The sequence below is a fragment of the Heteronotia binoei genome, chromosome 5 (assembly GCF_032191835.1).
Source record: "Heteronotia binoei isolate CCM8104 ecotype False Entrance Well chromosome 5, APGP_CSIRO_Hbin_v1, whole genome shotgun sequence".
NCBI classification, from domain to species: domain Eukaryota; kingdom Metazoa; phylum Chordata; class Lepidosauria; order Squamata; family Gekkonidae; genus Heteronotia; species Heteronotia binoei.
This window is the reverse complement of record NC_083227.1, coordinates 140,042,983-140,070,947: the sequence shown is the minus strand read 5'-3', so window position 1 is coordinate 140,070,947 and position 27,965 is coordinate 140,042,983. Positions and strand designations below refer to the sequence as shown.

The following is a 27,965-nucleotide window of genomic DNA, read 5'->3' as shown; positions in this document are numbered from 1 at the left end:
CTGGCTAAGAGCTGAGAGACCAATCCAGATAGGTAGGCAAGCCCCTAAGCTTCTATTCTTGCTCTGGTAGCTGTGGACTTTGGGCTGTTTCTCGGCCCTCACATAAGTGGCTTCCTTCCTGCTGCTGAGACAGGGAAAGGGCATCTCAACTGTTAGCAGGGAGGCAACAGTTTTAAAACTGTCTCTCTTTATGATATCTCGGTCCTGGTCTCTTGCCTTTCTGTTATGAATCTGAAAGCATCGCCTTTGTAATAAATATACATATATTGCTTGATTGTTCTTTTTACAATAACCTCCGTAAAGATTTATTTGGCGAGCTTTCTTTCCCCCCCAGATTTGTCTATTCTGCCACCCTGTTATTATTTATTGAGTGATACTGAGGGGGTGGTTAGTGAGGCTGTGGCAAAATTTCTGTCTGACATCCTTAAAATTTAATTCTGACCATGTTTGAATGCATCTGTAAGCTCGGTTTCATTTTGATTTTATCTCCAATGTTTGAATTTTTATATCCTGTGTATTTTTTTTTTTTATTTGAATCTATTATGCCATTAAAGGTTTGGTATGGTATGGTATACATTTCTCTGCATTTGACGAAGTATGCTCTGACTTAGGAAATTAGTCGTTAAGGTACCACTAGGTTCCCCTTTTATAATCGTAAAGGGCGTGCCGCGTGCACCTGAGAGAGAGAGAGAGAGAGAGAGAGAGAGAGGCTCAGAGGCCAGAGAATTGTCGACGGGCTTTCCCCTCTCCCTTGGCTCGCCTTCCTCCGGCCTTCTCCCCCGCCCCACTCCAATAACAAGCCGCTTTGCAGGAGCCTGAGAACGGGGCGGGGGAAGGGAAGTCGGACTTCCCCTCCAGTCTTGGTGCTACAACAGTCTGATTTCTCCGAAATGATGCTTCCCTCGCCAGCCAATGCGCGGCCGCAGCTCCCGCTAGGAGCGCTGATTGGTCGCGGCGTCCCCCGGCTTGACTCTTGCTGGGGGGAATCCCGGTGACCTGTAAGAATATACAGCGGCTCCCGGGTCAAGCGCCTGCAGAAGGAGCGATTGCCTCGCCGGGGAAGGAGCTAGCTGCAGCGCAAAGACAGATCGTCCCTCGCTGCTTCGCCTTTGCAAACAGAGGTTCGTCTCCGGAGACGATCGCGGCAGCTGCAGGGGTCCTGCTTCCACCCTGCGGTTTGCAGCATCTCGGTCGCGTTAGAGGGTCAGGGTTAACCCCGGACAACGTGGGGGGGAGTATCCTCTGAGTGTCAGGGAAGTAGTCAGTCGGGACTCTTGCTGGTGCGTGGATGTCTCTGAGAGCCACTTTCTCATAACAGCGTGTGGCCTGATTTCCCCAGCGATCAAAGGCGCCCGGCTGCAGCCAGCAAGGCAAGCGGGAAGTTTAATCAGTAACTTTTTCTGTCCTGCGATCCTTGCAAAAGTGCATAGGGGGGGCGGTTGCTTTCTGTCAGCTGGGACTGAGCCAGGCTGCAGGTTGCCAGCAGCGGGACGTCTCTTGGACACAGAAGTCATTCTTTGCTGAGCGGAAGACCTGTGGCTTTTGCAAAAAGCAACCGAAAACCTCGCGGCGCCTTAGCGATTTGCTTGGGCCAAAGTGACGGGTGATTGAGAACCCCGCTTCGCCAGGTGCGCGCAGCGGCCACCCAACCGGGAAGGGCAAGGAGAGGAAGCGCTGTTCGCGCATTTTGATGTGGCTGGGTAGGCTGGAGGACAAGAGTTCAAGCACGAGAGAGCGGTGGGTGTGTTGCGGAGCAAAAAGCGATGCACAATCCACCGTGCGGGCGGGTGTGGTCTGTGATTGGCTCTTGAATAAGGCACTTTTAGCTCTGCAATAGGAAAGTTTTCTTTTTGTTAGGTACGGTGCAAAAAGCGAATAGCCCCGCTTATTCAGTTTTGAAAAATACTGTTCGCAAAGGAGCAATTTTTGATAACAATGGATGATGTTTATTTTGCTGCCGACCAGGAAGTAAAATTTGTCAAAAGGGAGAGAGAAAACAGGAGGGAGGCAAGGAAGATTGAAGCTTTAGCGTCCCGAAAATCAATAGAAAACGGGTGGGGGGAGGCTTGGGGGGGTGGAGAAGCAGATTTTTGGAAGGAATCGAGAGAGGAGGCTCCAGAGCTTGCTCACCCCTGCTAAGGCAGCAACAGGTCAAGAACTTGAACAACAGGGCCTTATAGTGTGCAGGTTAGTCATGGTGAGTTTGGAAGGAGGGAAGGGCAAACCCTTCTCCCTATGGATGTTTATTCAGCCGTGTTCCACTGAGATGACTGCAGGCAGCTGGAGCTAGGACTAAAGGTGGGTGCCTTTCTTAGACTACTGAACCGAAGCAAGAAGATACAGAGCAATGCAAAAAGCGCTTTCCTGTGAGTAAGCCCCACCGAACAGACCTGAGTCGGATTCTTCGTAGACCTGTTTAGGATTGCCCTCAGAGTGTGAAATTCAGCCTCCGTCACAAATAGGAGCGATTTAGCCTGCTCACCTTGCGGAGTCGCTTTTGCACAGGAGTCATGGAGATTAGTGCAGCCAATCCTACATTGTGTGTGACAGTGAGCAATCAGGAAACTAGCAAGGGTGAAACTCCTCTGGAGAAAGGCAAGAGGAGGAGGCTTTGAATCAGCGCTAACACTGCAACCCTAAACAGAGTTACACCCTTGGAAGGTGTCCACGGGCACTGGAAGGTGTAGCTTTGTCCAGGATGGCACTGTCAGTTGCTTGAGGGAGATGGCGGATTTGGGGCCTTTGGCCTTGACTTTGGGCGAGGCGCTTCTCAAAGCCCAAAGAGCTGCTGCTAGCCTGAATGCATAGACTCGTGTTGGATCAAACCTCTGTGACTTCTTCCTGTTACGCAACGTGTTCTGCTTGTACTCTTTTGTCTCGAGGGATCTGTAAAAACTTTTTGGACAGGGACCATCTCTCCATTGGAATTCTGGGACTAAAGGATGGATTTTTATTAGTAACTCTGCATTATTACTGGGAGCAATAGTGCTCCTCTGCAACCCTACACACTGTGGCCCTGATGCAGAGAAGCACAAGTGGAAGATCAGCTTGTTCTCCCCTGTGCCTGACACTTTCTGCTGCATCTCACAATATTTTATAAACAGATTTAAGAAGCCACTTGCCATGTTGTGATTTACTGCATACAGGCGCACCTCAGGTAGACTCCTTATGGGCATTCTAGAGAAAAGGAATCAGCTTTAAGTCATCTGCCAGGACGTGTAGTAATTTCTGTTAAACTTACTTCCAGGCAACTGCCTTTGGATCAGGGTACTAAGTTGATCGCAATAGGGCTGCATCCTATTGATTTCTCTGGGATTTTAAAGATGCGTAATTTTATATGGATTTTTTTTGCCCATTACGTTTTCCTTAGGACACTAATTTCTGAATGTGTATGTAGTATGTCTATATAATACAGAACACTTCAGACATAAAAATGCACATGCCTTTCTCACATAGAGATTATGTCCTTGGCAGAGGGGGGGGGGGGAATGTGATATGTAAGGCATCCCCTCCTTCTACCCTGTGAACTTGAGCATGCTTAAATCCTGTCGAGGCCAAGGGAATTTAGGAAGCTTCTATGTGGTTTATACCTCAGACTGTCAGCTTCTAGCAGAAACCTAAATTTCACTGAAATGAATAGGACTTGCTTCCAGGTAGCATATTGAGGATTTGTGGTGCTAGAATACAAAGTGCTTTAAGGTCTACCTGCTTCATTTTCCCTATCCCCCATCCCCACTAATTGTATGAATAGGTGACTTGGTCCACTCATAAACAACATTACAAACACTTCAAAGTCCATTGAAGGCAGAGGCCTTATCAGGCTGTACCCCCTGCTTAGATTCATCGTATGGTACTGATTGTTGAGAACACAGCGATCTTCATGACACAAGGAAGTTTGTCTCATTATTTTGCAGTTCTCCCTTATTTGTCTTGAATTCTTCTGTGGTTGTTTATTTTGCTATAACTTGCCAGCCATATTTCAGGATTATGCAGAGGTTTTTATCTAAAGTTGCTTCCTTCTAACGGCAGCCTGCAACCAAAAGAGGGAAGTATATATTCCTCATGGTTTTGGCTCAGTCCCTACAATCACACTAACCATTGTCAGATTTGGCCATAGTGTCACTGTACAATGTCTGAACTGAGACAGTTGGATTGCACTTGTTTGTGCTGCAAAGATCAATAGAAGACAAGCTTCTCTAAAAAGCTTGCCGACCACTGCTGATCTTCCCCCCAAACATGCAGCTCCTGAGGTGTTCAGGGCATGCAGTTCAGGATACATTTCAGTTGACAAATGAGATCAACGGGACCTAGTCCAAAGAAAGTTTCCTGAGATAACACCATGTCCAAGAATGTGCCCCAGAACCCTCTGCAATGCTTGGGGGTTCCGTGAAAACAAATCAATACTTTTTGAAGGTAGAAAGGCTGAAATTTTTGCCACTTGAAGAAGGCAGAAAAGAAATGCAGCAGCCATCCCATTTGGCTCTAGCACCTGGCTGCTGCAGTCGTATCATCCATGAGTATGGAGACTCCATTGTTAGGGTCACAGAATATAATCACTAAGCCAAAACATAAAACTATTTGGGTTTCAAAGGCCTAGTAACAACCACTACTTTTTTGTAGCAGTGTCTTCTGTAAGAATAAGTGAAGAAGCACTTCCTTTTGTTGGTTAATTTCACTGTGTCAGTTGGTTTCATGGGAAGGCCCTGGATGTTTTCAACATAACAGGAAAACAATTTTTTTCTATTCCTTCTGTTTACATGGTTTATAACTGTCCCTGTACCACACCATCCCTTGGTCATTTTTTTTTAAACTATGGTGTCTCTGCCCAGGCTATCCTGATCTCATTAGATCTCAGAAACTAATCAGGATTGGCCTGGCTAATATTTGGGTGGGTGACCACCAAGGATTACTCAGGGTGCTGACAGCAGAGTGCAGAATATTGTTTATAAACTCAAATTATTCTCTTTTCAGAGCCAAAATGCCACAAGCAAGAATGCGCATGAGGCCCTGGCTGGAGACACAGATTGATTCTAATAAGATTCCAGGACTTGTGTGGATCAACAAGGTGGGGATTCTTCTCCATGCTTCCTTTACCTTTCAAAACACCATCCTGCTTTGTAGTTTTCTATTTAATGTAAGAAATACAAATGAGGTCATTATTTTAAAAAAACCCTATAATACATTATCTGCATTATGAGAGAACTCCAGTTCATAGTTTTAAAAACAGAACCCAGTAATTCATAACATATATAGTAGACTTAATTTTAATGAGAGTTTTGTACCTGGATATGCAGGCTACAGTCTTATTTAATGGGACGGAGACTACAAGGCTGAGAAGAATTTACCATGTCATTTTCGATACCGTGCTCAGAATTTACCGAGTGCAATAAATTGAGATCCTATGCAGAGTTACACCCTTCTAAATTCATTTTAGTCAAATGGGCTTAAAAAGATGTAACTTTGTTTAGGATCATGGAATTGCTATTCACTTAACTCTCTCAGAAGCTTGAGTATAACTTATTCAATAAATGTACGGATTCTGACTTTTTGGCTTACTTTTTCCTTTGGATGTTTTAAAAATGTAAATACATTTAAATGTGTTAAGTCAGAGAGAGTTAAGAGACGGGTTCCAAACCAAGCAAGAGAACCAATAAATGCTGATACTAGCCAACAATTACTGTGTATGTGTGTTGGGTGAGTGTGTGTCAGGCCCATAGCTATGAGGGGGCCTGTGGCGGCACAGCCCCCCTACTTCTGGGTGAGGCCCCCTGACTTTGCCCCCCCCCCCCATCAGCCCCTGGGGCCTCTGGTCTCCTTCCTGCTGCCCTCCCTTCCCCGTCACCCAAACAAGTTGGAGCCCCGCCGCTTGCTGCGAGGCACCGATCAGCCTGGCTGGGCTCGGCCTTGGGCCAGAGCGCTCTGAATTACGCAGGCCCCCTTGCGCCTGGGGTCTGTTCTGCTGCTAGCCTCAATTGGGCCCGCCCCCACCTGCGGCAGCAGTTGCCTCTTGGCACACAGTGGCTGCTGGGCCCGCGGATTCCGCCAGGCGCTGCCTGGAGGACGGGGAGGGCACCGGGCATGGTTTTTGCCGGCCAGAGCCTGGAGGAGGCGGTTGGCCCCTCTGCTGCTTAGAAGCGGGTGTGTGGAGGGGTAGGGGAGGAGTGGCTCTGGGTGGAGGGCGGATGAAGAGGTGCATATAACTGTATGCATGCACAAATTTGTGTGCATGAATAGAGCAGAAGTGGGAAAGGTCACTGTTATTAAATTTCTTTCCCCAGCAAGTACACACAAGTTTAGCCTACTCATGGTGATGGTGTGACAAAGGGCTACTAGTCTCCTGTTAATTTCTGCTACTATACTGTACTATGCTACGCTATGCTATACTGATGCCCTAATGGAAGAACAACTGTGCAGTAGAAAACTACAGAGAAGAAACATAGAAATATTCTGCAGATTTCCATATTTCATGCAAAGCATCTTTGGTTTCTTGGGCTTCTTTTTCATACATAGCTACATGATATGCAATTATATTATTGAATTGCAGGAAGAAAAGTTATTCCAGATCCCATGGAAACACGCAGCTAAGCATGGTTGGGATCTTGAAAGAGATGCATGCCTTTTCAGAAACTGGGCCATTCACACTGGTATGTACTGGTTTCAGTGACTACTTTGGGTGCAATTTTTCTATGGCTATTTTTCATACTACCATATCATTAAGTTGAGTGTGATCAGCATACTTACACTATGGAGGAGGGAGGAGGAATAACTTGTTTTCACCGCACTTCTTTCTGCAAGAATCACATGAAAAAAAATTCATCTGTGGAATAGACAGCGAGCTACTTAAAAACCAAACAAACATATGCAGGCTCCGGATTTGTCTCCTTGTGTATGGTTGAACATATGAAGCTGCCTTATACAGAATCAGACCCTTGGTCCATCAAAGTCAGTATTGTCTTCTCAGACTGGCAGCGGCTCCCCAGGGTCTCAAGCTGAGGTTTTTAGCACCTATTTGCCTGGACCCTTTTTTGGAGATGCCAAGGATTGAACCTGGGACCTTCTGCTTCCCAAGCAGATCCTCTACCACTGAGCCACTGTCCCTCCCCATTAACCCACATGGTTAATGTGGTTATGTATTTATGATGTTTGCATACCACCCTTTTCCCAACAAATTTATGTCAGGTTGAGTTATTAGCACAGTATCAGCACTGACGGTCTGCCCTGTTGCTTGCCCAAGCAGCTTGCTTGAATGGCAGAGCCACAAACTAACACAAGATTGCTGCTGCTCTTCTGTGAAGAAAGAAATCAAATGTCAACTGCCAGGCACATCATCAGAACCAACTCTGAGAGACAGTGACGTGTCAAAAACCGCTCTAATCTATTCTGTTTTCATCCAACTCTTGCTCCAAGGAGCTCTCAGGATGGTATACCTGGTCCTAGATATACCAACTGTAAAATTGGTTAGGCTTAGAGGGTGTGACTGGCCCAAGCCTAAAGAGAGATTTGAACTCAAAGCTTCCTAGTTCTATCCCAGCACTCCAACCATGCCACAGTGTGTGAACAAATGGAAACCAGGCAGGGAGCTAGAGCTAATCATGGTTCAGGTGTTTTTCTCACTCATATAATATGTTTTCAGTTAAATTAAACAGTACATTTTAGTTTGTTTGCACCAAACAAAAGTATAATGTGGAGGCAACCCATAGTTAGCATTGTAGATTTGAACCTGTATTTCCTGTCTCCAAACACACTGGAAACTGCGCCATGCTCTCTGTCTTCTGTACATCTTTTCTACTAACATCAAACTGTTCCCTCAATTAGTCATTGTTTATCCTAGCTATTTATACTTTTTTATTTGTACCTTATGAAAGAAAGAGTAAGAATAAAAGCAAGAATAAATCTGTGTAATGTCCTTTGTTAGGATAAAATCCACGGTATGCCCTTTGTTAGGACCAATCAGATTGACACAAAACGTGCACAATTTTGAATTCACCAGAACTCTCCATTGGATGGGATGGTAAAAATTTAAAAAGACAAAGGATAGGAAATGCCCCTGACTTCTCTCATTGTCCACCTGATTCTTCCAGTCCCTTACACAGACAATCAGTACCTGAAAGATCTATGTCAGGCCTTTCTTTGGGTCAGACTGCAGGCAGAACTACACACAACACTGTGCCTGCATGTGTGAGTACCTTAATGAGGAAGCACTAACCACGTGGATGTATTAGTCATCTCTTTTAATGGATGGAACACTTCATGCTTGGATTTTGGGTAGGGGATTGGTAGCTGTGCATAGCTCTGAAAATTCTTGTTTGACGTGGATTTACTCTTCTGTTTTACAGGAAGGTATAAAAAAGGTGAAGTACATCCTGATCCGAAAACTTGGAAGGCGAATTTCCGTTGTGCTATGAATTCACTACCTGATATTGAAGAGGTGAAAGACAAAAGCATTAGCAAAGGCTCTAGTGCAGTCAGAGTCTATAGGATGCTGCAATCTTCAGCGAAGACACAGAAGAAAGGTATGAAAAGAAAATTGATGCATTCCCTGGTCATGTGGAGAATTTTTTTTTAAAGGTTATCCTAGTGTCCAGGGCTTTTTTTGAGCAGGAACGCAGTTCCGGCTGGTTTGGTGTCAGGGTGTGTGGCCTAATATGCATATGAGTCCCTGCTGGGCTTTTTCTACAAAAAAGCCATGTGTGAAACAATGGTGACATTAGGGGGTGTGGCCTAATATGCAAATGAGTTCGTGCTGGGCTTTTTATATACAAAAAAAGCTCTGCTAGTGTCTCCTGAAAAGCACCTGTCTCTGCTAGGTTTGTTATTGTTCAGGTGACTTAAAGTGGCTACCAACAATCAAAAAGCTGTGTGGCGGCCATCAATGGAAGCTACTTGTGTGTGGTAAGCCATCAATTTAGGCAAAATGTTACCTTTTGGCATATCACCCAAAACTATTCTTCTATTCAGTGGCCTGTCAAAACATGGAGAGTCTTCTCAAGTTTGTCTTGTATAGATGGCCTCAAGAAAGGACAATTTAACATGGAGTCCCTGGTGGTTTATATTGGATGGCTACTCTTATACTCTGCACATTTCTACTAAAATTAGTAGATATAAAAAAAGTAATTCAAGAAAGTGTTGCAAGGTTGCTATTAGTATTGTATGGTACCAAGAGGGAAATTGTACACATGTAAGATTGGTGATGTCCAAATAATTCAATGCTATACCTATTGTCTATAATTATTTTCTTTGCACCAGTATTTTTGCTTACATCACTTCTGTGCTTTGTTTTTCTTGAACAGAAAAGAAGCCAAAGGCCTCAAAAATCAAGAATGGGAGAAAGGTATGTATTCACACTCTTGGTGGTCAAGGAAATAAAACTTCCAAGTGGAACATTAGATACAAGCAGCCTTGCACATATATATTAGGACTTTCAAATGACTCAATATTTTTAGTGGCTAGTCTTGCTCTTCACCTGTTATCCAGTTCATGTGCTTATAGCATCCCAGTGCATGCTGAAATTTGCAAATGTTTAGTTAAGATTATGGCTGCAGGCCTAGACATCTTTGATGTACGTGAGAAGGAAGTGCAGGAACACTTAGAAGTATTCTTGCTGTTTTTAACATTGTAGCAGATCTATGGCTAAATAAGAATGCTAGTTTTTGAAAGGAAAATAATAGCTTGCCCATTGACAAAGTGATGGACTGTAGGTTAAAAACTTCCAGAACATCTCTGCCTGAATACATCCATGCACCAATACCTATTATTGTCTGAGACTGCAAGCTAAGTTTCCACAAAATAGAACAAATAATAAATTAAACTGAAAATAGTCTCAGCTTACTGAACTAGAGGCATCCACAGTTTATTTACCCCAAAGCTTTCTGAACTAAAAGGCTATCCCTGAGGACTGAAACCAGTTAAAATGCAGTGGAAAACCCACATGTGTTTAATGAACTGATGGTACATGCTGAGTAAACAAGGCTTTCAGCCATTATCTCTCTCTATATTATGCAATAAACATTTTAATACAAAGCCCTTTCCCCTTTGCAGTCTCTGGAAGATACTAAGGCAGAGGAGACTGTCGAAGCAACAAACAGCATTCTGCTACCAGATGACCACAGAAGTTATTCTCGTCCCAGTTACTCACCAGAGGAAATGAAGGTGGAGAGCAGTTCCATGCCAGTAGGTGAGAACCAGTGTTTTAGTGGTGTTTTAGACTTTTGGCCTTCAGGGAATCCACTCTACATCAACTTGTCTGCCAGGGAACATCATATTATACACTCAGGGTGGAACATTCAGTTCACATGGTATTTGCACGTGTTTAGGTCTTCTTGTTGCCCTGGAAGAATAAAGAAGGAACCTTGGATCCACAGCCAACATTCCCTTGTAGTTGTACATTGTAAGGGAAGAGCAGTAGTGGCTATATTTTTTTTTCAGAGAATCTGGCTATTGCTGATTTTCTTATGGATAAACTCTTGTAAGTTTTTTGGGAAATCTCTGCGTTGTGTGAAGTGCAGTTTGAAAATCAATCACTTCTTCACCCAAAGAGTAATTAACACATGGAAATCACTGCTGCAAGAAGTGGTCACAGCTGCAAGCATAGACAGCTTCAAGAGGGGACTGGATAAACATACGGAGTTGAGATCCACCAGTGGCTGTTAGCCACAATGTATCGATTGAACACTATGGAGCAGTGATGCTCTGAATTCTTGGTGCTTAAGGGACAAGAATGAGAGGGCTTCTGGAGTTCTGGCCCCACTGGTGGACTTCCTGATGGCTACTGGGTTTTGGCCACTGTGTGACACAGAGTGTTGGACTGGCTGGGCCATTGACCTGATCCAACAGGCTTGTCTTATCCTCTTAATTACCGGTTTGGTCAGCAGAATGAAACTTAACTGAAGATTTGTTTGGAATGAAACTAATCCCAAACTATCCTGGAGAAGAACCTTTTCAATAATAATCCTGACTTTTCTTCCCCTGTAGATTCTGATGAACTCTCCACATGTGACTTAAGCAATACCCTGACTGATTGGAGACACCCAATGGAAGTGCAGCTGCCCGACAGCACAAACGACACATACCAACTTCAAGTGTCGCCTTGCCCTGATGGTTTGTACTTCAATGTTTGCACTCTTTGGGTGACTGATAGATTATAACTAGGACTACAGGGCAGCAGGGCTGAGGAAAATTATGCATCCTGGAATCTCCTGTAAAATATACATACTTTATCTAAATGGATTGCTTGGTTCCATTTGGTTGAATGGGACTTCATTTCAAGTAACTGGGCATGGGATTGCAGCTTAATACTTAACAACTACTCCATGGCTTAAATATCTGTTGAAGTACATGAGTTGTGAAGACCTGGAGTGTTTCAGAAGCTTATCATCATCCACCTGTGAGGGGTTCACCATACGAGTAAGGAAACTGATCCATATTTAGCCAGGCATAGATCTGGGATAACAAGTAGAACAGACCCATTTCCCTTTTTAAAAAGCATTGCCAGGTCTGAGAGGACTAAAGTGATGTACCAAAGCATTCCAAATTCTGCACCAAGAAAAAATGGAATTGTTCAAATATAGTAAATGTGCCAGTTTGGTGTAGTGGTTAAGTGTGTGGACTCTTATCTGGGAGAACCGGGTTTGATTCCCCACTCCTCCACTTACAGCTGCTGGAATGGCCTTGGGTCAGCCATAGCTCTGGCAGAGGTTGTCCTTGAAAGGGCAGCTGCTGTGAGAGCCCTCTCCAGCTCCACCAACCTCACAGGGTGTCTGTTGTGGGGGAGGAAGGTAAAGGAGATTTTAGCTGCTCTGAGACTCTTCGGAGTGGAGGGCGGGATATAAATCCAATATTATCTTCTTCTTCTTAATTTTCTATTTTCGCCTAATTAATTTTAGTTCGTTTTAGTTAGGTAATTTAACTTATGGAAATGGGCAAATATATACTGAAGCTATGCCCCCGGTCATTGGAAATGGTCTTCTGCCACCCCTCTGGGATCCCAGTAGACATTGTCATGTTCTTTGAAGCAGGGTTTTTTTTTTTATGCTGGAGTCCAAGGAGCAGCAGTGTGGCCTAATATGCAAATAAGCTCCTGCTGGGCTTTTTCTACAAAAAAAGCACTGCTTTGAAGTATTCCTTTATAGCCACAAGGACTAGAAGCATGGGGCTGTTCCAGTCCATGAGTGCAGTATCTGCACACAGGAAATCCCATATGACGTAGCAGAGTCACGTTTGTGCCTTATAAACCTAGAGTTGCCTTTTTAGAATTTTTATGCTTAAATATTGTTCTCTTGGGTGAGGTGTGTATGGCATAGGCAAAGACAAGATGATGGGGTTAGCCTATTGAAAAGGCATTGTGTCTGTGTTTATTGTTCTAACCACTTCATAGTAAAAAAAAGTATAGAAGTACTCAACTCACAACTGCCACTCAAAAATAGTCATCTCCTAGTAAATGTTTGGGAGAAAGATGTTTAATTGTGCTCAACTATCCTTACCTCTTTTGACGTATGCCAGAGATCAGGAGCCATGGTCTTAGCTGAGCTAGAAGAAATCCATAGAACTGGCATCTACTCTCCATAGTAGTGAGACCTGGCTTGGAGCCTAATAACATTGGATCTGATTGAGCCGTAGTCCCATTGAACTCAATGCAATGCTAACAAAATCTGTGGGACTTAACAGTGCTCCATTTTGTGCTTTAAAGGGTTCTTGCTACTGTTATCATGTGCTGTTGTGTTGGTTGTGTTAGTCATCCCTTTTTGCATTGTTTCTTTCCTGTGATCAGAAATTATAAATTCTCAGCACTGGTTGTGGGAAGTTGAATGATAATGTCAGCAAGAGTTCTGAACTCAACTGTGTGTTCTTCTCTCCCCCTCCCTGTTTCTTCCATTTAACATCACATAACAGATGACGACGATGAAAAATTAACCATCTTTCGCCAGGTGAGACTATTTCTCCATTCAGAATAACTTTAAGAGTATAATCAAAGCAAGCTGAAGTTTTTATATGAGCTTCCACATCTCCTCTTGGGTTTAAAAAGCCATTTGGAGGCATTCTCAAGTCATGATGAGCCCCTTGTATGGCACTCCATCCTAGGGGTTAAGCCCCTATGCCCCACCAGGCCTTGTTGCTAAGACAGGGAAAACCCCATAATTCAGCAGCAGCGTGCATGGCTTGCATGCATATGAGGTTCTGGGTTCAATTATCCACCTATCCAGTTAACTGATCTGAGGGAAGAAGACCCATCCTTCTCTCTTGGAGAGCTGCTACCAGTCAGAGTGGATAATGCTGAGACAGAAGCAGTTTAACACTCTCACAGACTGATAATGCAGACCTCAAGCAACCAACTAAGAAAAATGCCTCACCCCAGTTTGAGTTAACTGATCAGAAAACTTATGAAATACGATAAAATTTTGGGGCTGAACCTAATCTGTGAATCTTGGCTAAGCATGTATATTTGAGAATTCAACAGCAGCAGGCAGACATCTGGTTGCTGCTTTCTCAGGCCCAGTAGTAGCACTAGAAACAGAGGGTCCTTCCTTGGATGAATGAGAGACCACAGTGACTGGGGACCTGAGATGGCAAAGCTGATCATGCTGCAGTTGTCTTTGGTAGAGAACGAACTGGGGATAACAAGCAATCATATTACCTGTCATCATAGTTGTCCCAGGGAAGGTCTATGGTAGGTTGGGACCATGGCTGAATTTCTGCTTTGTAGGCAAAAGGTCCCAGATCCAATTCCTGGGATATCTATTTAAAAGGCTCAGTTAGCAGATGCCATGGGGTTTTCAAAGCAAGAGACACTGAGAGGTGATTTGTCATCGCCTGCCTCCACATCCTTCGAGGTCTCCCATCTGAATACAAGCCAGGGCTGATTTTGCTTAGTCATGAGATCAGGCTCGCCTGGCTATCCAGGTCAGTACACCTGTCAAATTAGATAGTGCCAAGCCCAAGGGTCAGATTCAATGTAAGGCAGCTTCCTGTGTGTTTATAGTTTTGTAATTTAAGCTTGGCACAAGCATTATTTGTCTATAGAATTACAGATGCCTATAAGAAGTGTTCACTTTTAATCACCCTCTCTTTAGTGCCAGATGAAGAACTCTGTCTTAACTGAGGAGTTTACATCTGCCTACACCAACAGTTGTTCAAGTCACAAATTCACCCTGCCTGTTTGTATCTCATACACTTGAAAGATGGATCGGAAAGTAACGGTTAAATGTAATTATATAATCAAGACACAGGACCTACAGTTGAACATCTTTCCCCTTCTTTGTTTCTGACAGCTATTTGGTGCCTCCGACTGGCAGCAAACCTGTGTGGGTGGGAAAGGCTTCTTCAGCAATGAGAGTGGCACACTAAATAACATCCTAGACTGTGGCTTCAATCAGCAAGATGCAGACTTTGATACAACAATCTCAGGTATGAAAGCCTTCACATACATTTGAATATAGTCAGACTTAGGGGAAGATCTGTGCAATTCATGGATGCCTTTTATTTGTTTATGTTTCTTGTTTGTAAAAGTCTTTGACTTTATCTGTCAAAGACTTTTAGCAGTTCTTCCTCCTTTCAGTGGCAGCCTTTGCTTATTGTACCTAGAGGTGGTTATTTACCTACTTTTATTTTTTATTCTGGTATTTGGTCAAAATTTGGCTCCTATTGGAACCAGAACATAATGGGCTAGAGCTTCTAGTGTTGAAACTCTTCCTCCAGGGCAAGGAAGAATGTTCCTCTTTTGCTGGGGGGAAGATCCTTGTGCCATAGGCAGTCATTACAGTAGAGAAAGGCTCTGCAAGTAGCAGAGTGAAATGTTTGGATGCAGCCCAATACAGGTAACGATTTCTGTTCAATAACATTGGTCTTTGGGAATTATTAACTTTGCTGGATTCAGGCATAATGGAACAATGCCTGGATGCCGCATCTCTTCTCTCTAATGACCTCAGTCAAAGGCAGCTAGAATGAGGATGGCTCTGGATCCAAGAATGATGGAGGGATGGCTGGACGTCTCCAGCCCTCTCTGTGTTGCTCTCATTGATGGCAATTGGAATCTGGAGCAAGGAAGGCACATGATATCTCAGTGCATTCAGGTGGTGCTTGCAGTGTACAGCAGACCAAAATCATCTACAGATTCCACAAGGTTTTTTTGTGTTGTTTTTTTTAGAAATTCCTTTAATTTTTTAAAATCAGACTTCTGGGTTTTGGAGAGTACATGCATACTAATAGATTGGATCCAGCAAAATGACAGCACAAACACTGCAGTTCTTTCCCACCACCTCATTTCACCAGCAGTTTCTGAAACAGCCAAAATGCTGGTGGATAGGGATTGCAGAACACATGTGGACAAGAAGCCACATGGGCCAGGGCACTGCAGTAAGGAGGATCCTGGGGAAAATCACTGCCACCTTGCTCATGCACAGGGATGTACCTTGTATTAATGGAATCACCATTGGTGGAAGAGGAAGATGGGGCAATTCTGGACCAACATGTTGGTTTAAAAATGCTTATACTCAAAAGCATACCTCAGATGTTTAGCTGTTAGGGTTGCGAACTCCTTGAGATCTGTGTGGGGTGGAGTCTGGAGAGGGTAGAGTTTGGAGAGGAGAGGGACTTCAATGGGGCATGATGCTACAGAGTCCACTTTCCAAAGCAGTCATTTTTTCCAGGGGGGAACTGATATGTGTCACCTAGAGATGACTTGTAAATCTGGGAGATCTCCAGACACCACCTGGAGACTGGCAATCCTACTAATTATGTTTGCCTAACTCTAGATACTTGACCCCAGTTTTGATAGTGGGCAATTTGTTACAGGTAGGTATTGACTGGGTTGTGACATATTAAAAAAAAAAGTAGGGATATTCTAAAGGTAATCATATTATTAAAACGTATACAATTTCTCCTTCTTTCTGCAGAAACTGGTCAAAATGATATAAGAACTAGTCTGGACTTCTTTTTGTTGGAACCGCTGCGTGTGACTGCTTTGCACCCCATACCTTGTGGCATGTAACTTCTCTTTCTTCACTGTGAAGGCAGCATTGTTTTATCTCTTTGATGTCTTCTGTAGAACAGAAGCATTTCTCTGGATGTTTGAAGCTGAGAAGTTCTTAGCCAACAAAATATCATCTGAACTTCAAAACAAAACATCTCTGGCAGAACTGTGTGCTTCTTCAGCTGCTTGACTACATCATCAGCAAATTCAGTCGTCTTTGCTACTTCTCCCACGCAACTATTCACACATTGCCATGAACAAAGGTGTTCTGTGCTTGCAACATATGGGCATACGTTTTCACCATAACCACAGTGTACAGTTATCATTATTGTCTGTGTTTCAAAGAACTTACTGAGTTAATGGCAATTCAGTCCTGTTTTTACATTGAACGAAATATTTCCATAGGGACCTTCTCCCCATCTGATTTCCATGGTACATCTCAGCTACAGTTCAGGTCCCCAGTTTTGTACATAGGTTTAATTAATTCAAATATGAAAATCAGATACAAACTTTGCTTTCATATATTAGGAAGTCAGGACATTTATTCATAGGACAGGCTTCTGGTTTCATTATAAAAGACTTTTTCCGTGTAGATGTCACATCAGTTTTTCAGTTAGATAACAGGTTTGAAGTTCTTTCCGTGCTGAATGGTGCAATTGACTTTCTCACACCACTAGCAAGAGCCATCTTCCTGGATTGTGTTGCAAGTTCATAAAATTCCTAGCGGTATGTATTCAGGTAGTTGCAGATAATAGTGTTACAGACCCGGTTGCAACATTGAAATGTTAGATGAGGGAAGGTGTTGGCTTTAGCATAACATCAGTTTACAAGATTGCAAAACCCTGTTTTTCTGTTCCTTGTACATATGTTTTTGTAAATAAATGTCAGGCAATTATTTTAATAAAGATTTTATATATTTTGTCTCCTGTATCATCTTGTGTTGTGATGTTCAAACAAATGGGGGGGGGGATATTCTGAGCCCACACCATTTGTGCCCACCAACTCAAATGCGGCCCACTAGCCATGAATGGTGGCTCAGGAGGCCCTTAATAAACCTATTTTTGCTGATGGGGCTGTGGTGTCAAGCACTGGAAAGGCTAGCAGGCATCGCTGGTTAGCTGCATTTAGCTTGGGAGGGATGGGCTGCATATTTGGTGGGCTTTGTTTTGACATTCTCCAAAAATGCTGGGGCGGGGCTCAATAAACTGAAGAAATATGGTATGTATTGAAGCCCCTACTGCCAATGTAGATGTAATTCCCCTAGCTTCTGTTCTGCCCTAATTAAGCATTTAAGATCTTGTAGTACGTGACACACATCCATGTGATGATGCTCTAGATCCTGCCATTCCACTGAGCAGACACTGCAGTGTTAACTTCAGCCAAAGGAGCCTTCCTTCAGTTTCTTCTATTGGAAGAAGAGCCACTTAAGTTGGAGGTTTGAAGCCTGCTTTGGCTGAAGGAGCCTCCCCCACTAAAGGTAGGCTACATACCAATGTATCTGCTTCTCTCTTTTGTGCAAAATTGTGATACAAATGTTACTTGCAATAATATATACATAACCTGAAACTGGTCCAGGGTTGGCTTTTTTTATCCATAATGTGGAAATGCATGCAATATACAACTTGTCACACATATGAACATACGAAGCTGCCTTATACGGAATCAGACCTTTGGTCCATCAAAGTCAGTATTGTCTTCTCAGACTGGCAGCAGCTCTCCAGGGTCTCAAGCTGAGGTAATTTTATTCACGATCTGGGAGATGCTTCCAAAGCCTAACAACAACTGCAGATGTGTTTAAACAAGAAACTAGGCATATCTACTGTGTAACTCTTCCAGGAGTGTAAATATAGGAGGCCTAGCAAATAACACCCAATTCTTTATTAATTACCTTGGCGCTAAAGAGCCAGATTTGCTGAAGTAGTTGCAATGAATCATTAACTACAAATTTGGCACAGGATGGAAAATACAGTGAAGACAGACACAACTCAGCATGTTGCGATAGGAAGCATTACAAAACAATTCCAGGCAAGTTTCCTATTCTTTGGCACTGTTGCCACTGCGCTTCAGGGTCTTGATTCTCAATGTACCTTCTAGAAAGACTTAACAAGAAAAATATATTTTAAAATAAAAAGTGTCTACTCTTTTACATGAAGGCAAGCCTTTGCTCTTTCTCTGAGCACACACTTCAGGGAATTGCTCTACGAAGCTATTCAGAGCTAGTAAGAGGTTTCCTTTGCATCCAGCGGGATTGGAATGACAATGCTTATGAAATAGTATATCTATTCATTTATTTTCTTTATTTCCCACCTTCTCTGCGAAGTGGGCTCAGCACAGGTTACAAATCATGTAGTATTGCGATAATAACAAATAATATAATCAAATAACAAGTAAGTAAGTAAGTAAATTTTTATTTATACCCCTCCCTCCCCGCCGAGGCAGGCTCAGGGCGACTTACAGGACATGATACGGAATCACGATATCATAACAGATAAAATCAATAACAGTATAAGTACAAATATAAATTATTATAAAAAGTTAAAACAATACAGTGGTGCTATTTATCCGGCAGCATAATATTTATTCTGGTTACATCTTAAAGGCTTCTTGGAAGAGGGCAGTTTTGCAGGCCCTGTGGAACTGATTGAAGTCCTGCAGGGCCCGTGATTTAAAATTCACACGATTAAAAATCAGTTTTATACTGGAAACAGAATAGAAGGTACCACTGTGGTAACACGCTGATAGAAGTCTTCTGAGCAGTGTCATGGGATGTTGAGCTACTAATCACTATGCCAGGGGTGCTGAACTCATTTGTTACAAGAGCAGGATCTGACATAAATGGGACTTTGTGGGGCCAGGCCATGCATATAATAAAATGTAATCCCAGGTAGTGGAGATATAAACTTTATAAAGGATACAGAGAAACACAATTAAATATATTATTTTTTTACTTAAAAATACAAACATGCTTAAAACTCTTGTGATGTTTTGTTTAAAATGGAAAGGTGGGGGAATAGTGGGATTTGGCAATGCAATTTAAAAAATAAAATGAAGAAAAAGCACAAGGATCACAGCAGAAACTAAAAATATAAACTGAAAATATAAAATGCTCTGGGCTTAGGAAAACATTAAATGGCTGGACATTGCAAGCTTTCCCCCCTGCCCCCTGGTCTACTCAGATTGGCAATGGCTCTTCAGTGTAATATCCCTCTGGCTGTGGGTTCCCAGGTTAGAGTACTCACTAGGCACCAGTTCTAAGGCTCATTCAGCAAAGACATGCTGGCTCAAAGAATCAACTTTTTATTTGCAAGGTCACACAACTCCAGCAAGGAACAGCTTCTAACGGGCCATATAAATGCTGAAAAGTGAAACTGAGCTCCACTCCATTAAAATACAATGCAGCACAGTCAAAGCTGCAAGGAAAAAACTGAATGGATTTTCCATTAATGTCTCTGTGCCCAGATAGACTACTTCCAGAGTAGTCTATCCAGACACAGAGACCTTAATGGAAAGTCCATTTTGCATTTTCTTTGCAGCTTTGCAAGCCCAGAATTGCTTCCAGCTTCAGCCTGCAAAGACAAGGAAGAAGGAGCTGGAAATTTCAGCAGCCTCTGAAGTTCAAAGAGATGATCCCTGAAATATGCAGGTCCCTGGCCGCCTGGGACTTTAAAAGTTGAACTGGATATGGTACTCTATAGGCAGCCAGTGCAGCTGGTGGAACATCAGATGAATGTGAGCCCATACAGGCATCACCATCAGCATGCATGCCGCTACATTCTACAACAGCTACAGTTTCTGGGTCAAGTGCAGCCCCACATAGAGCCAGCTACAATAATCAAGTCTGTAAGTGGTCATTGCATGGATCACTGTAGCAAGGTCCTGGGAAGTGAAATAGGGAACTAGTTGCTTGGCCAGCTGAAGATAGTAAAAGGCTAATCTAGCAACCAGGGACGGCTTGCCCACTAGGCAAGCTAGGTGGTTGCCTAAGGCGCTGAGAGGCAGGGGGTGCCGAATTGGGCTCCTCCTGCCTCCGGTGCCCAAGGCAAATGGCTAGTTTGCCTCCCTCCCCCCGCCATGGCCACTGCTAGCCTCCTCCTGCCCACCACCGCGCTTTATTCACACCCCACTGCTGCCAGCCCCCTATGGCCCACGGTCACCACGCTCCTCTCGCCACCACCGCCACTGCTGCTGCACTCCGCTCGCCCCCTCCCCCTGCTCTCTGCGACTACAGCCCTACTGGCTTATCGCAGTCCATGCCTGTGCATTTGATTAAATGTGCAGGCGTGGGTGGCAGGCACAGGGGGTGTGAGTGAGCAAAGCATGGCGGGGGGAGAGTGGAGTGCAGCCGCAGTGGGCCGAAGGAGGCTGGTAGCAGCCATGCAGGGGGACAGTGGAGCATGGCAGCGGCAGCCAGGAGGAGGCTGGTGGTGGCCGAGGCAGCAGTGGGGGGGGGAGAGGTGTGCGGTGGCGGCGGGCAGGAGGAGGCTGGTGGTGGCTGCAGCAGCAGCGACGGCAGGAGGGGCTAGGCAGCCGCAGCGAGTAGAGCGCACCCGGGGGGGTGCCTGCCTAGGGCGCTATTTGCTCTCGAGCCGGTGCTGCTAGCAACAGTAGTAACTTGGGCCACCATAGAAAGGGGAGGGATCCAGGATAACCCCCAGACTCTTCACCCTCAGCGCCAGTACCAAAGGTGCCCCATCAGGGGTTGGGAGCAGGATTCATATCTCAAATCCCCATGACCCACGTACAGGACCTCAGTCTTCATTAGACTGAGTTTCAATCAGCTCTGTTTAAGCCAATCCAGCATGGCCTTTAATGCTCTGGCCAATACCTCTGGGGTGAGTCCAGCTGGCTATCCATCAACAGGTAGAGCTGGGTATCATCAGTGTACTGATGACAATCCAGCCCATGCCTCTGGACAACCTGGGTAAGGGGGCACATGTAGATTTTAAATAACACTGGGGAAAGGATTGCCCCCTGTGGCAGACCACATTCAAGTGGGTGCTGGTGGGACAATGCCTCCCCTAGCGCCACCCTGTTGTTTATTGGCTGAAGAAATCAACATGGCAAATTAACAAGACATAAATCAGACTGCAACTAACAGTCCAACAAAATTGATTCATAGTGCAAGCATGAAAGAAGCCACAAAATGTTCTTGTTCACTGTGTTAGAGATATCATTAACTACACATTTGGCATAGGCCAGGTGTCTTGGGAAGCTCCCCAGCCAGTGACGGGGGATGGGGGGGGGGAACCTGCAACCCTAAAAACATCTCTAACTGGAGTAAATATGCTATATATGTACCCAGTAAGCCTTTTGACACTGTACATATGTCCGGTCTTTGTGAGCTCTGATACAAAGAAGTTAATCATGTGTCAATCCTGTTTCCACCAGTGAGATTTCAGTTAGTCATAACATATTGTCTTCTGGATTTCAACACTCCTCATGCACAATTAATTTTCTATGAATCACAAAATATCTTCAAAAACTTACTTTCCCCAGAGGACTATGAGAATTAGTAGTTCTGCAAATGGGGTTGGGAATCCTTAATAGACATTCAAAAAACCTTTAAAGGTCTCGGACCAGAACATTTTAAGGAATGCTTAATTCCGTATCAATATATCTGAGCAACGATGAAGTCATCTTCAGAAGTCTGTGTGTGCTTCTGCTGTCCGAGGTGTGGTGGGTGGCCATAAGACTGAGGGCCTTTTTGGCAGTGGTACTGAGGCACTGGAACACTCTGGGACCTTCTTGCAAGGAGCTTTTGTATCACCTTTCCTCTCTAACAGGAGTCTTTCTTTCTTTCCACATAGGAACAAAGGAAAGATCTCCTTTGGCAGAGTGGGGACTTGGGCATAGCTGCCTTTGAAATGGTGGAGCTAAACTCTGCTTTCATCACTCCCTTCCAGCCCTTTAAAAGTATTTTTATTTCACAGGGGGAAAGGGGGGAATTGCTGGACTGTGAGGGGGGTAGCAAAACTCTTGGCTTTTCATCTCCACGTGACAGAGATCAGTCCTCCTCGAGAAAGTGGCCTCTTTGAAGGTGGAATCGATTACATTTTACCCCACTGAAGTCCCCCATTGAAGTCTGAGGCTGGGGGAGGGCCTCCAAACCAGAGGATCCCCTGCCCCCAACTGGGGATTGGCAATCCTAAGAAAGCTGATGTCCTACAGATGGTTTAGACACAGCTATTCAAATACTTTTAAAGTAAATTTTATTGAATTATATAATTAAGAGGATACAAAAAAGAAAGAAGAAGAAGATATTGGATTTATATCCCGCCCTCCACTCTGAAGAGTCTCAGAGCGGCTCACAATCTTCTTTAACTTCCTCCCCCACACCAGACACCCTGTGAGGTGGGTGGGGCTGGAGAGGGCTCTCACAGCAGCTGCCTTTTCAAGGACAACCTCTGCCAGAGCTATGGCTGACCCAAGGCCATGCTAGCAGGTACAAGAGGAGGAGTGGGGAATCAAACCCGGTTCTCCCAGATAAGAGTCCGCACACTTAACCACTACACCAAACTGGATCTCCAGAGGAAGGGTATAAACATAATCCTTGGTCATCAGAGGCTTTTACATTTCTTAAGGACAAAATTATAATATACAGTAGAATAAGCTATTCAAACCTAATTTGTAGAAACAAGGTCAAGGAAAACTCCTATCCTGCAAGATGACTAATCTGCTGTGACAAGAAGAGCCAAGAACCTGTATGATTAGCTGGTGTTTTTCATTTGGTGTTATCATACAAGTTTCCTTAGTCTGAAGAGTATACTCAAAATGCCAATTTGTTTTGGAATGTTGACATGTTCCTATCCTAATTTTACATCTTCCCACAGAGAAACCCAAAAGTGTCGGTGACAGGGTGAGGGCAGGAACTTCATATACATTATATTAGTGTCATCTGTTCAAAACAAATGTACTCCCTCTCACAAACATAAAATATGGGATGGAATCTACTTTTTAAAACAAAATAAGCATGTGTAGATGAGGAGATAAATCATGCCCTCTCTTCTTATCTCACTAGGTTATGCTCCTTTGAGGATTTTTTTCCCTCTCCTAAGGAGATAAGAAAAGAACCAAAAGCACTCGAGTGTGGAAAGGAAAGACAGGCAAGGACAGAATTTCCTCCACCTTCTCATTCATCTGGATCTTTTCATTCCATCATATCCAATGTAGTCTTTTACAAAGCGTTTATAAAAAGATGCCAATATTCATACATAAAGTTGTGCCAATTTTTATTAATCCCCCCCCCCCAAGGATTTGGGAGAACCGTTGAGGGGGAAAGGTGCTGGTCCTTTGTCACATTTTGTCTCTCATGACTGGGAACTCTGCTGCCATAGCCTTTTTTTAAACTGAAGATTCATTTGCATTTGGCTTGGAACTCTAGCATATTGCTGAGAAATCTATTCTGGCACATGTTCTGTCTTGTTCACTTAGCGTACCAATGCCCCTTACATGTGAAAGCATACCCTAAAACACACTGTGGCCACTTGATGCCAAGTGCAAAAGAGGGGTGTGCGTTGTTTTGTTTTTTTTTAAATCCATGTTTGGTTTTGTACTTCTTTGATTTCAGTTTCATTTCCCCCTTCTCTGCCCCTCCCCCATTTACAATGCTGTATGCTGTGGGACTTGGCCTAGGGTTGCCAACCTCTAGGTGGGACCTGAAGATCTCCTGTAACTACATTTCCTCCTGGAGAAAATGACTGCTTCAAAGGGTGGACGCTATGGCATTACACCCGGCCAAAGTCCTACCTCTCCCCAAATGCCAACCTTCCCTGGCTCCATCCTTAAAATCTCCAGGAATTTCCCAACCAGAGTTGGCAGCTCTGCTGGGCAATTGAGTAATAGGTTGATGGGAAGACACAGATGCACACATCATGGCATTATGGGAAAGGTAGGCCCAGAGTGCTCTCCATTCATGATATGATCCTGAAGTTTTTTTGTTTTGTTTTATTATGGTCAAGTTACAGCTTGCCAGTAGGGTTTCAGGGCAAGAGACATTCAGAAGTATTGTGCCATTGCTTGGCTCTGCATAACAACTCTGATATTCTCTGGTGATCTCCCATTTAACTACAGACCAGGGCTGACCCTGCTTAGCTTCTGAGATCTAATAAATTTGACTGGACTGGACTATCCAGGTTGCAGTACCTTGGGGGTTCCATTTCCAACATTGCCCTAGACTGTGGTGGAGTTCCTTGGACACATCTGAAAGAGCACCCAAGACACCAAATGTGATGTGGGAGAGGGAGAGATTCTTTCCATTCGCACCAGCACCTTGGTTCCTGCCTTCCTGGACATACCCTGTCATGCAACAGTGTAAGTTGCCAGCTCCAGTTTCAGGAATTCCTAGATATCTGCTGGTAGTATCTATGGTGTGCAGAAGTTGGGAAGGTGAGAAAGCTCAGCAGGGATGTGATCTCTATGAGATGCCGTAGAATCTGTCCTCAGAAACTATCATTTATTCTCTGTAGTCTGGAGATTACTTATAATCCTGAGAGAACTCCAGGACCACCTTGAGGTTGGTAACCCTAAATGGGGGTAGGAATTTGCCCAGAGAACTTCCATGGCTGAGTGGGGATTTAAATCTGGGTTTCCCAGATCCTAGTTTTGTTTCATAATTTTTAATTAGTTATTAAATGTATACACACCCCTAGTATGGATCAAGCTATTTTTCAGGGAAACTTCACTGCCACTTCTGATTTTCACAATGAAGAATCTCTATTCAGCTTCTGTGGCATGCATGTTTTCCCCAGACAGAGTTTGAATCCTACATCTCTGTGTGTGGATATAGTGTGCCAAGCAGACACTGACCGTTAAGGGCTTTAAAGGTCAAGACCAGAACCTCGAACTTGATCTGGCCCTCAATCTGGAGCACCAGTTGGATATGTGCTCTCAAAGGTGTCCCTCTAAATATCATCACAGCTGCATTCTGGACCAGTTGCATTTTCTGGATCAACCTCAAAGGAAGCCCTATGTAGAGCAAGTTACAGTAATCTGGAGGTGACCGTTGCCATGAATCACAGTAGCTAGGTCAGAGGGTGACAGGTACAGGGCCAATTATTTAACTTGGTGACCATGGTAAAATGCCAGTTGAACCATCTTTGTGACCTGGGTCTCCACTGAAAGGGAGGCATCCAGGATCACTCCTAAACTCTTGACAGATGTCCCAGTTTTTAATGACACCCCATCAAAAGAGGGGAGTTGTCAACCCACCCCTACCCACCTGGCCCAGCCACAGAACCTCTGGCTTTGCCAGATTTAGTGTCAGCCTGCTCTGTTTTAACCAACCAATTACAGTCTCCAAACTCCTGGCCAGATGTTCAGTCATACAGTCTAATCCGACTCCTTGCGACCCCATGGACAAAGTCGCACCAGGCCCTCCTGTCTTCTACCATCCTCCAAAGTCTGCTCAAATTCATGTTAGTTACATCAGTAATGCTATCCAGCCATCTCATCTTTTGCTGTTCCCGTCTTCTTTTGCCTTCTGTCTTTGCCAGCATCAGGATCTTCTCCAGTGAGTGCTCCCTTCTCATTTGGTGGCCAAAGTATTTCAGCTTCAGCTTCAGCATCTGACCTTCCAGGGAACAGCCTGGGTTGATTTTCCTTAGGATTGACTGATTTGATCTTGAAGTCCAAGGGACTCTCAAGATTCTTCTCCAGCATCACAGCTCGAAAGCATCTATTCTTCTGCGCTCGGCCTTCTTTATGGTCCAACTCTCACAGCCATACATTACTACCGGGAATACCATCACTTTGACTATACAAACTTTTGTTGGCAGGGTGATGTCTCTACTTTTTATTATACTACCTAGGTTCGCCATAGCTGTCCTCCCGAGGAGCAAACGTCTTTTAATTTCATCACTACAGTCACCATCTGCAGTGATCTTGGATCCCAGAAATGTGAAATCATGTCTTCTCCTTCTATTTGCCAAGGTGTGATGGGGTCAGATGCCATGATCTTAGTTTTTTTGATGTTGTTTCAAGCCTACTTCCACCCTCAGCAAGAGGTTCTTTAGGTTCTCCTCACTTTCTGCTATTAGAGTGGTGTCATCTGCATATTTGAGGTTGTTGATGTTTTTCCCAGCAATCTTAATTCCGGTTTGTGCTTCATCCAGGCTGGCATTCCGCATGATGTACTCTGCATATAAATTAAATAAGCAGGGCGACAATATACATCCTTGTTGAACTCCTTTTCCTATTCTAAACCAATCAGTTGTTCCATATCCTGTTCTGACAGTTGCTTCTGAACCCTTAGACAGGTTTCTCAGGCGACATGTGAGGTGGTCTGGTACTCCCATCTCTTTAAGGACTTGCCACAGTTTTTTGTGATCCACACACTCAGGCTTTAGTGTAGTCAATGAAGCAGAAATAGACATTTTTCTGGTACGCCCGTGCTTTCTCCATAATCTAGTGAATGTTGGCAATTTGATCTCTAGTTCCTCTACCTCTCCAAAACCCAGTTTGAACTTCTGGTAGTTCCCGATCTACATACAGCTGAAGCCTAGTTTGTAGGATCTTTAACATGACCTTGCTGGCATGTGAAATGAGTGCAATGGTGCGATAGTTTGAACATTCCTTGGCATTACCCTTCTTTGGGATTGGAATATAAAATGACCTTTTCCAATCCTGTGGCCACTGTTGCATTTTCCAAATTTGCTGACAAATTGTATGCATCACTTTAACAGCACTTTTAGGACTTTGAATAGCTCAATAATAATAATAACTGGGATACCGTCATCTCTGCTCGCTTTGTTGTTCTGATGACACCCCATAATCCCACACCAATTGGGTATAGGGGTGCATAAACAGGGCTTTTATTTGTAAGAGGAGCTATTTTGCATATTAGGCAACACACAACTGATGTAGCCAATCCTCCTGGAGCTTACAGTAGGCCCTGTCAGAAGAACCCTGTAAGCTCTTGGAGGAGGATACATCAGGAGGGTGTAGCCTAATATGCAAATGAGTTCCTGTTACAAAAAAGCCCTGATGTTAAATAACATTGTGGAGAGGATAGCCCCCCTGAGGGACTTCACATACCAAAGGATATCATGGTGAAGCCCTCTCCCCTAGAGCCACCCTCTGTCCCTGACCTTACGGAAAGGAGGCAAACCACTGTAAGGCCATCCTCCAGATCCCCACACTGGCGAGGCAGTCAAAAGATCATAGCTAACCATGTCAAATGTTGCTGATGTCACGCAATATCAGCAGCTCTGACCTGCCTCTATCCAGCTGCCTGCAGATATCATCTGTGAGAGTGACCGGAGCCATCTCTGTCCCACGGCCAAGGTGGAACTCAGATTAGAAGGGATTCAAGGCCAAGAAAGCCTGGAGTTGCATTGCTAGTACTCTCTCAACTACCTTTCCCAGGAACTATAAGTTTGACACTGGGTGTTAGTTGGCCAGATCAATCGGACCTAAATGTGGCCTTTTCCTTTCCTTTCTTTTGTACCCTTGGAAGCTCATTGGTTCACGAATCTTGAGCAGCAGAAGACACTTATTTCTTATTTTTTTGATGCCAGGGCTAAAAAGACTGAGTCAAATTTTCCAACTGCTAGAGTGTTCTTAGGATCCTTATTGCTGAACAAAAGAGCCAGGGTTTCTCTAGTATGGGGGGACAACTAGTTGAATAAAGACTTAATATAATAATCCCTCACAATCTAAACAAAACTGCACACACACACATACACCTGCTTCATTTAAAAATATAGTATATGAAAATAAAGATTCAGGAAGAGTTGAGTTTCTTTGTTTTAAAACTAAAGTCCTCACAGTAGTATTTTCCACCTCCTTTGTCTTTATGGCCCCCATTTTATAATTTGGTGGCTGTAGAAGTACATGCCAAAATGTCTTTGCTGAGCCTTTACTCTTTGGAGTTAATGCGACTTAAAAACTACTCGAAAATCAGACATTGGCCTACTTATATGGTGAATATGCAGCCAGGAAGCAGTTTTCTCTTTTGCGATTAAACTGTTCACTCAGATTTGTCAAATTTTCTTGGGTAGATATA

General features: G+C 43.9%; 1 protein-coding gene across 1 annotated transcript; it reads left to right on the top strand.

The window, feature by feature from the left end:
- The first annotated feature begins 848 nt into the window (after positions 1 to 848).
- Positions 849 to 16,894, top strand: IRF1 (interferon regulatory factor 1). The gene is made up of 10 exons (XM_060240502.1): positions 849 to 1,121; positions 4,972 to 5,065; positions 6,545 to 6,644; positions 8,337 to 8,513; positions 9,291 to 9,331; positions 10,039 to 10,174; positions 10,972 to 11,097; positions 12,874 to 12,923; positions 14,265 to 14,400; positions 15,888 to 16,894. The coding sequence occupies exons 2-10, from the start codon at positions 4,979 to 4,981 to the stop codon at positions 15,980 to 15,982; spliced, it is 948 nt and encodes a 315-aa protein (XP_060096485.1). The 5' UTR covers positions 849 to 1,121; positions 4,972 to 4,978; the 3' UTR covers positions 15,983 to 16,894.
- Positions 16,895 to 27,965: the final 11,071 nt, after the last annotated feature.

What these genes read in the sequence shown, in the direction of transcription:
- IRF1 (XM_060240502.1), top strand. Translation starts at nt 4,979, where the DNA reads ATGCCACAAGCAAGAATGCGCATGAGGCCCTGGCTGGAGACACAGATT. An exon ending in GAGCAGTTCCATGCCAGTAG is followed by an intron (nt 10,175 to 10,971) that starts GTGAGAACCAGT and finishes CTTCCCCTGTAG; the next exon opens with ATTCTGATGAACTCTCCACA. An exon ending in CTTTGATACAACAATCTCAG is followed by an intron (nt 14,401 to 15,887) that starts GTATGAAAGCCT and finishes TTCTTTCTGCAG; the next exon opens with AAACTGGTCAAAATGATATA.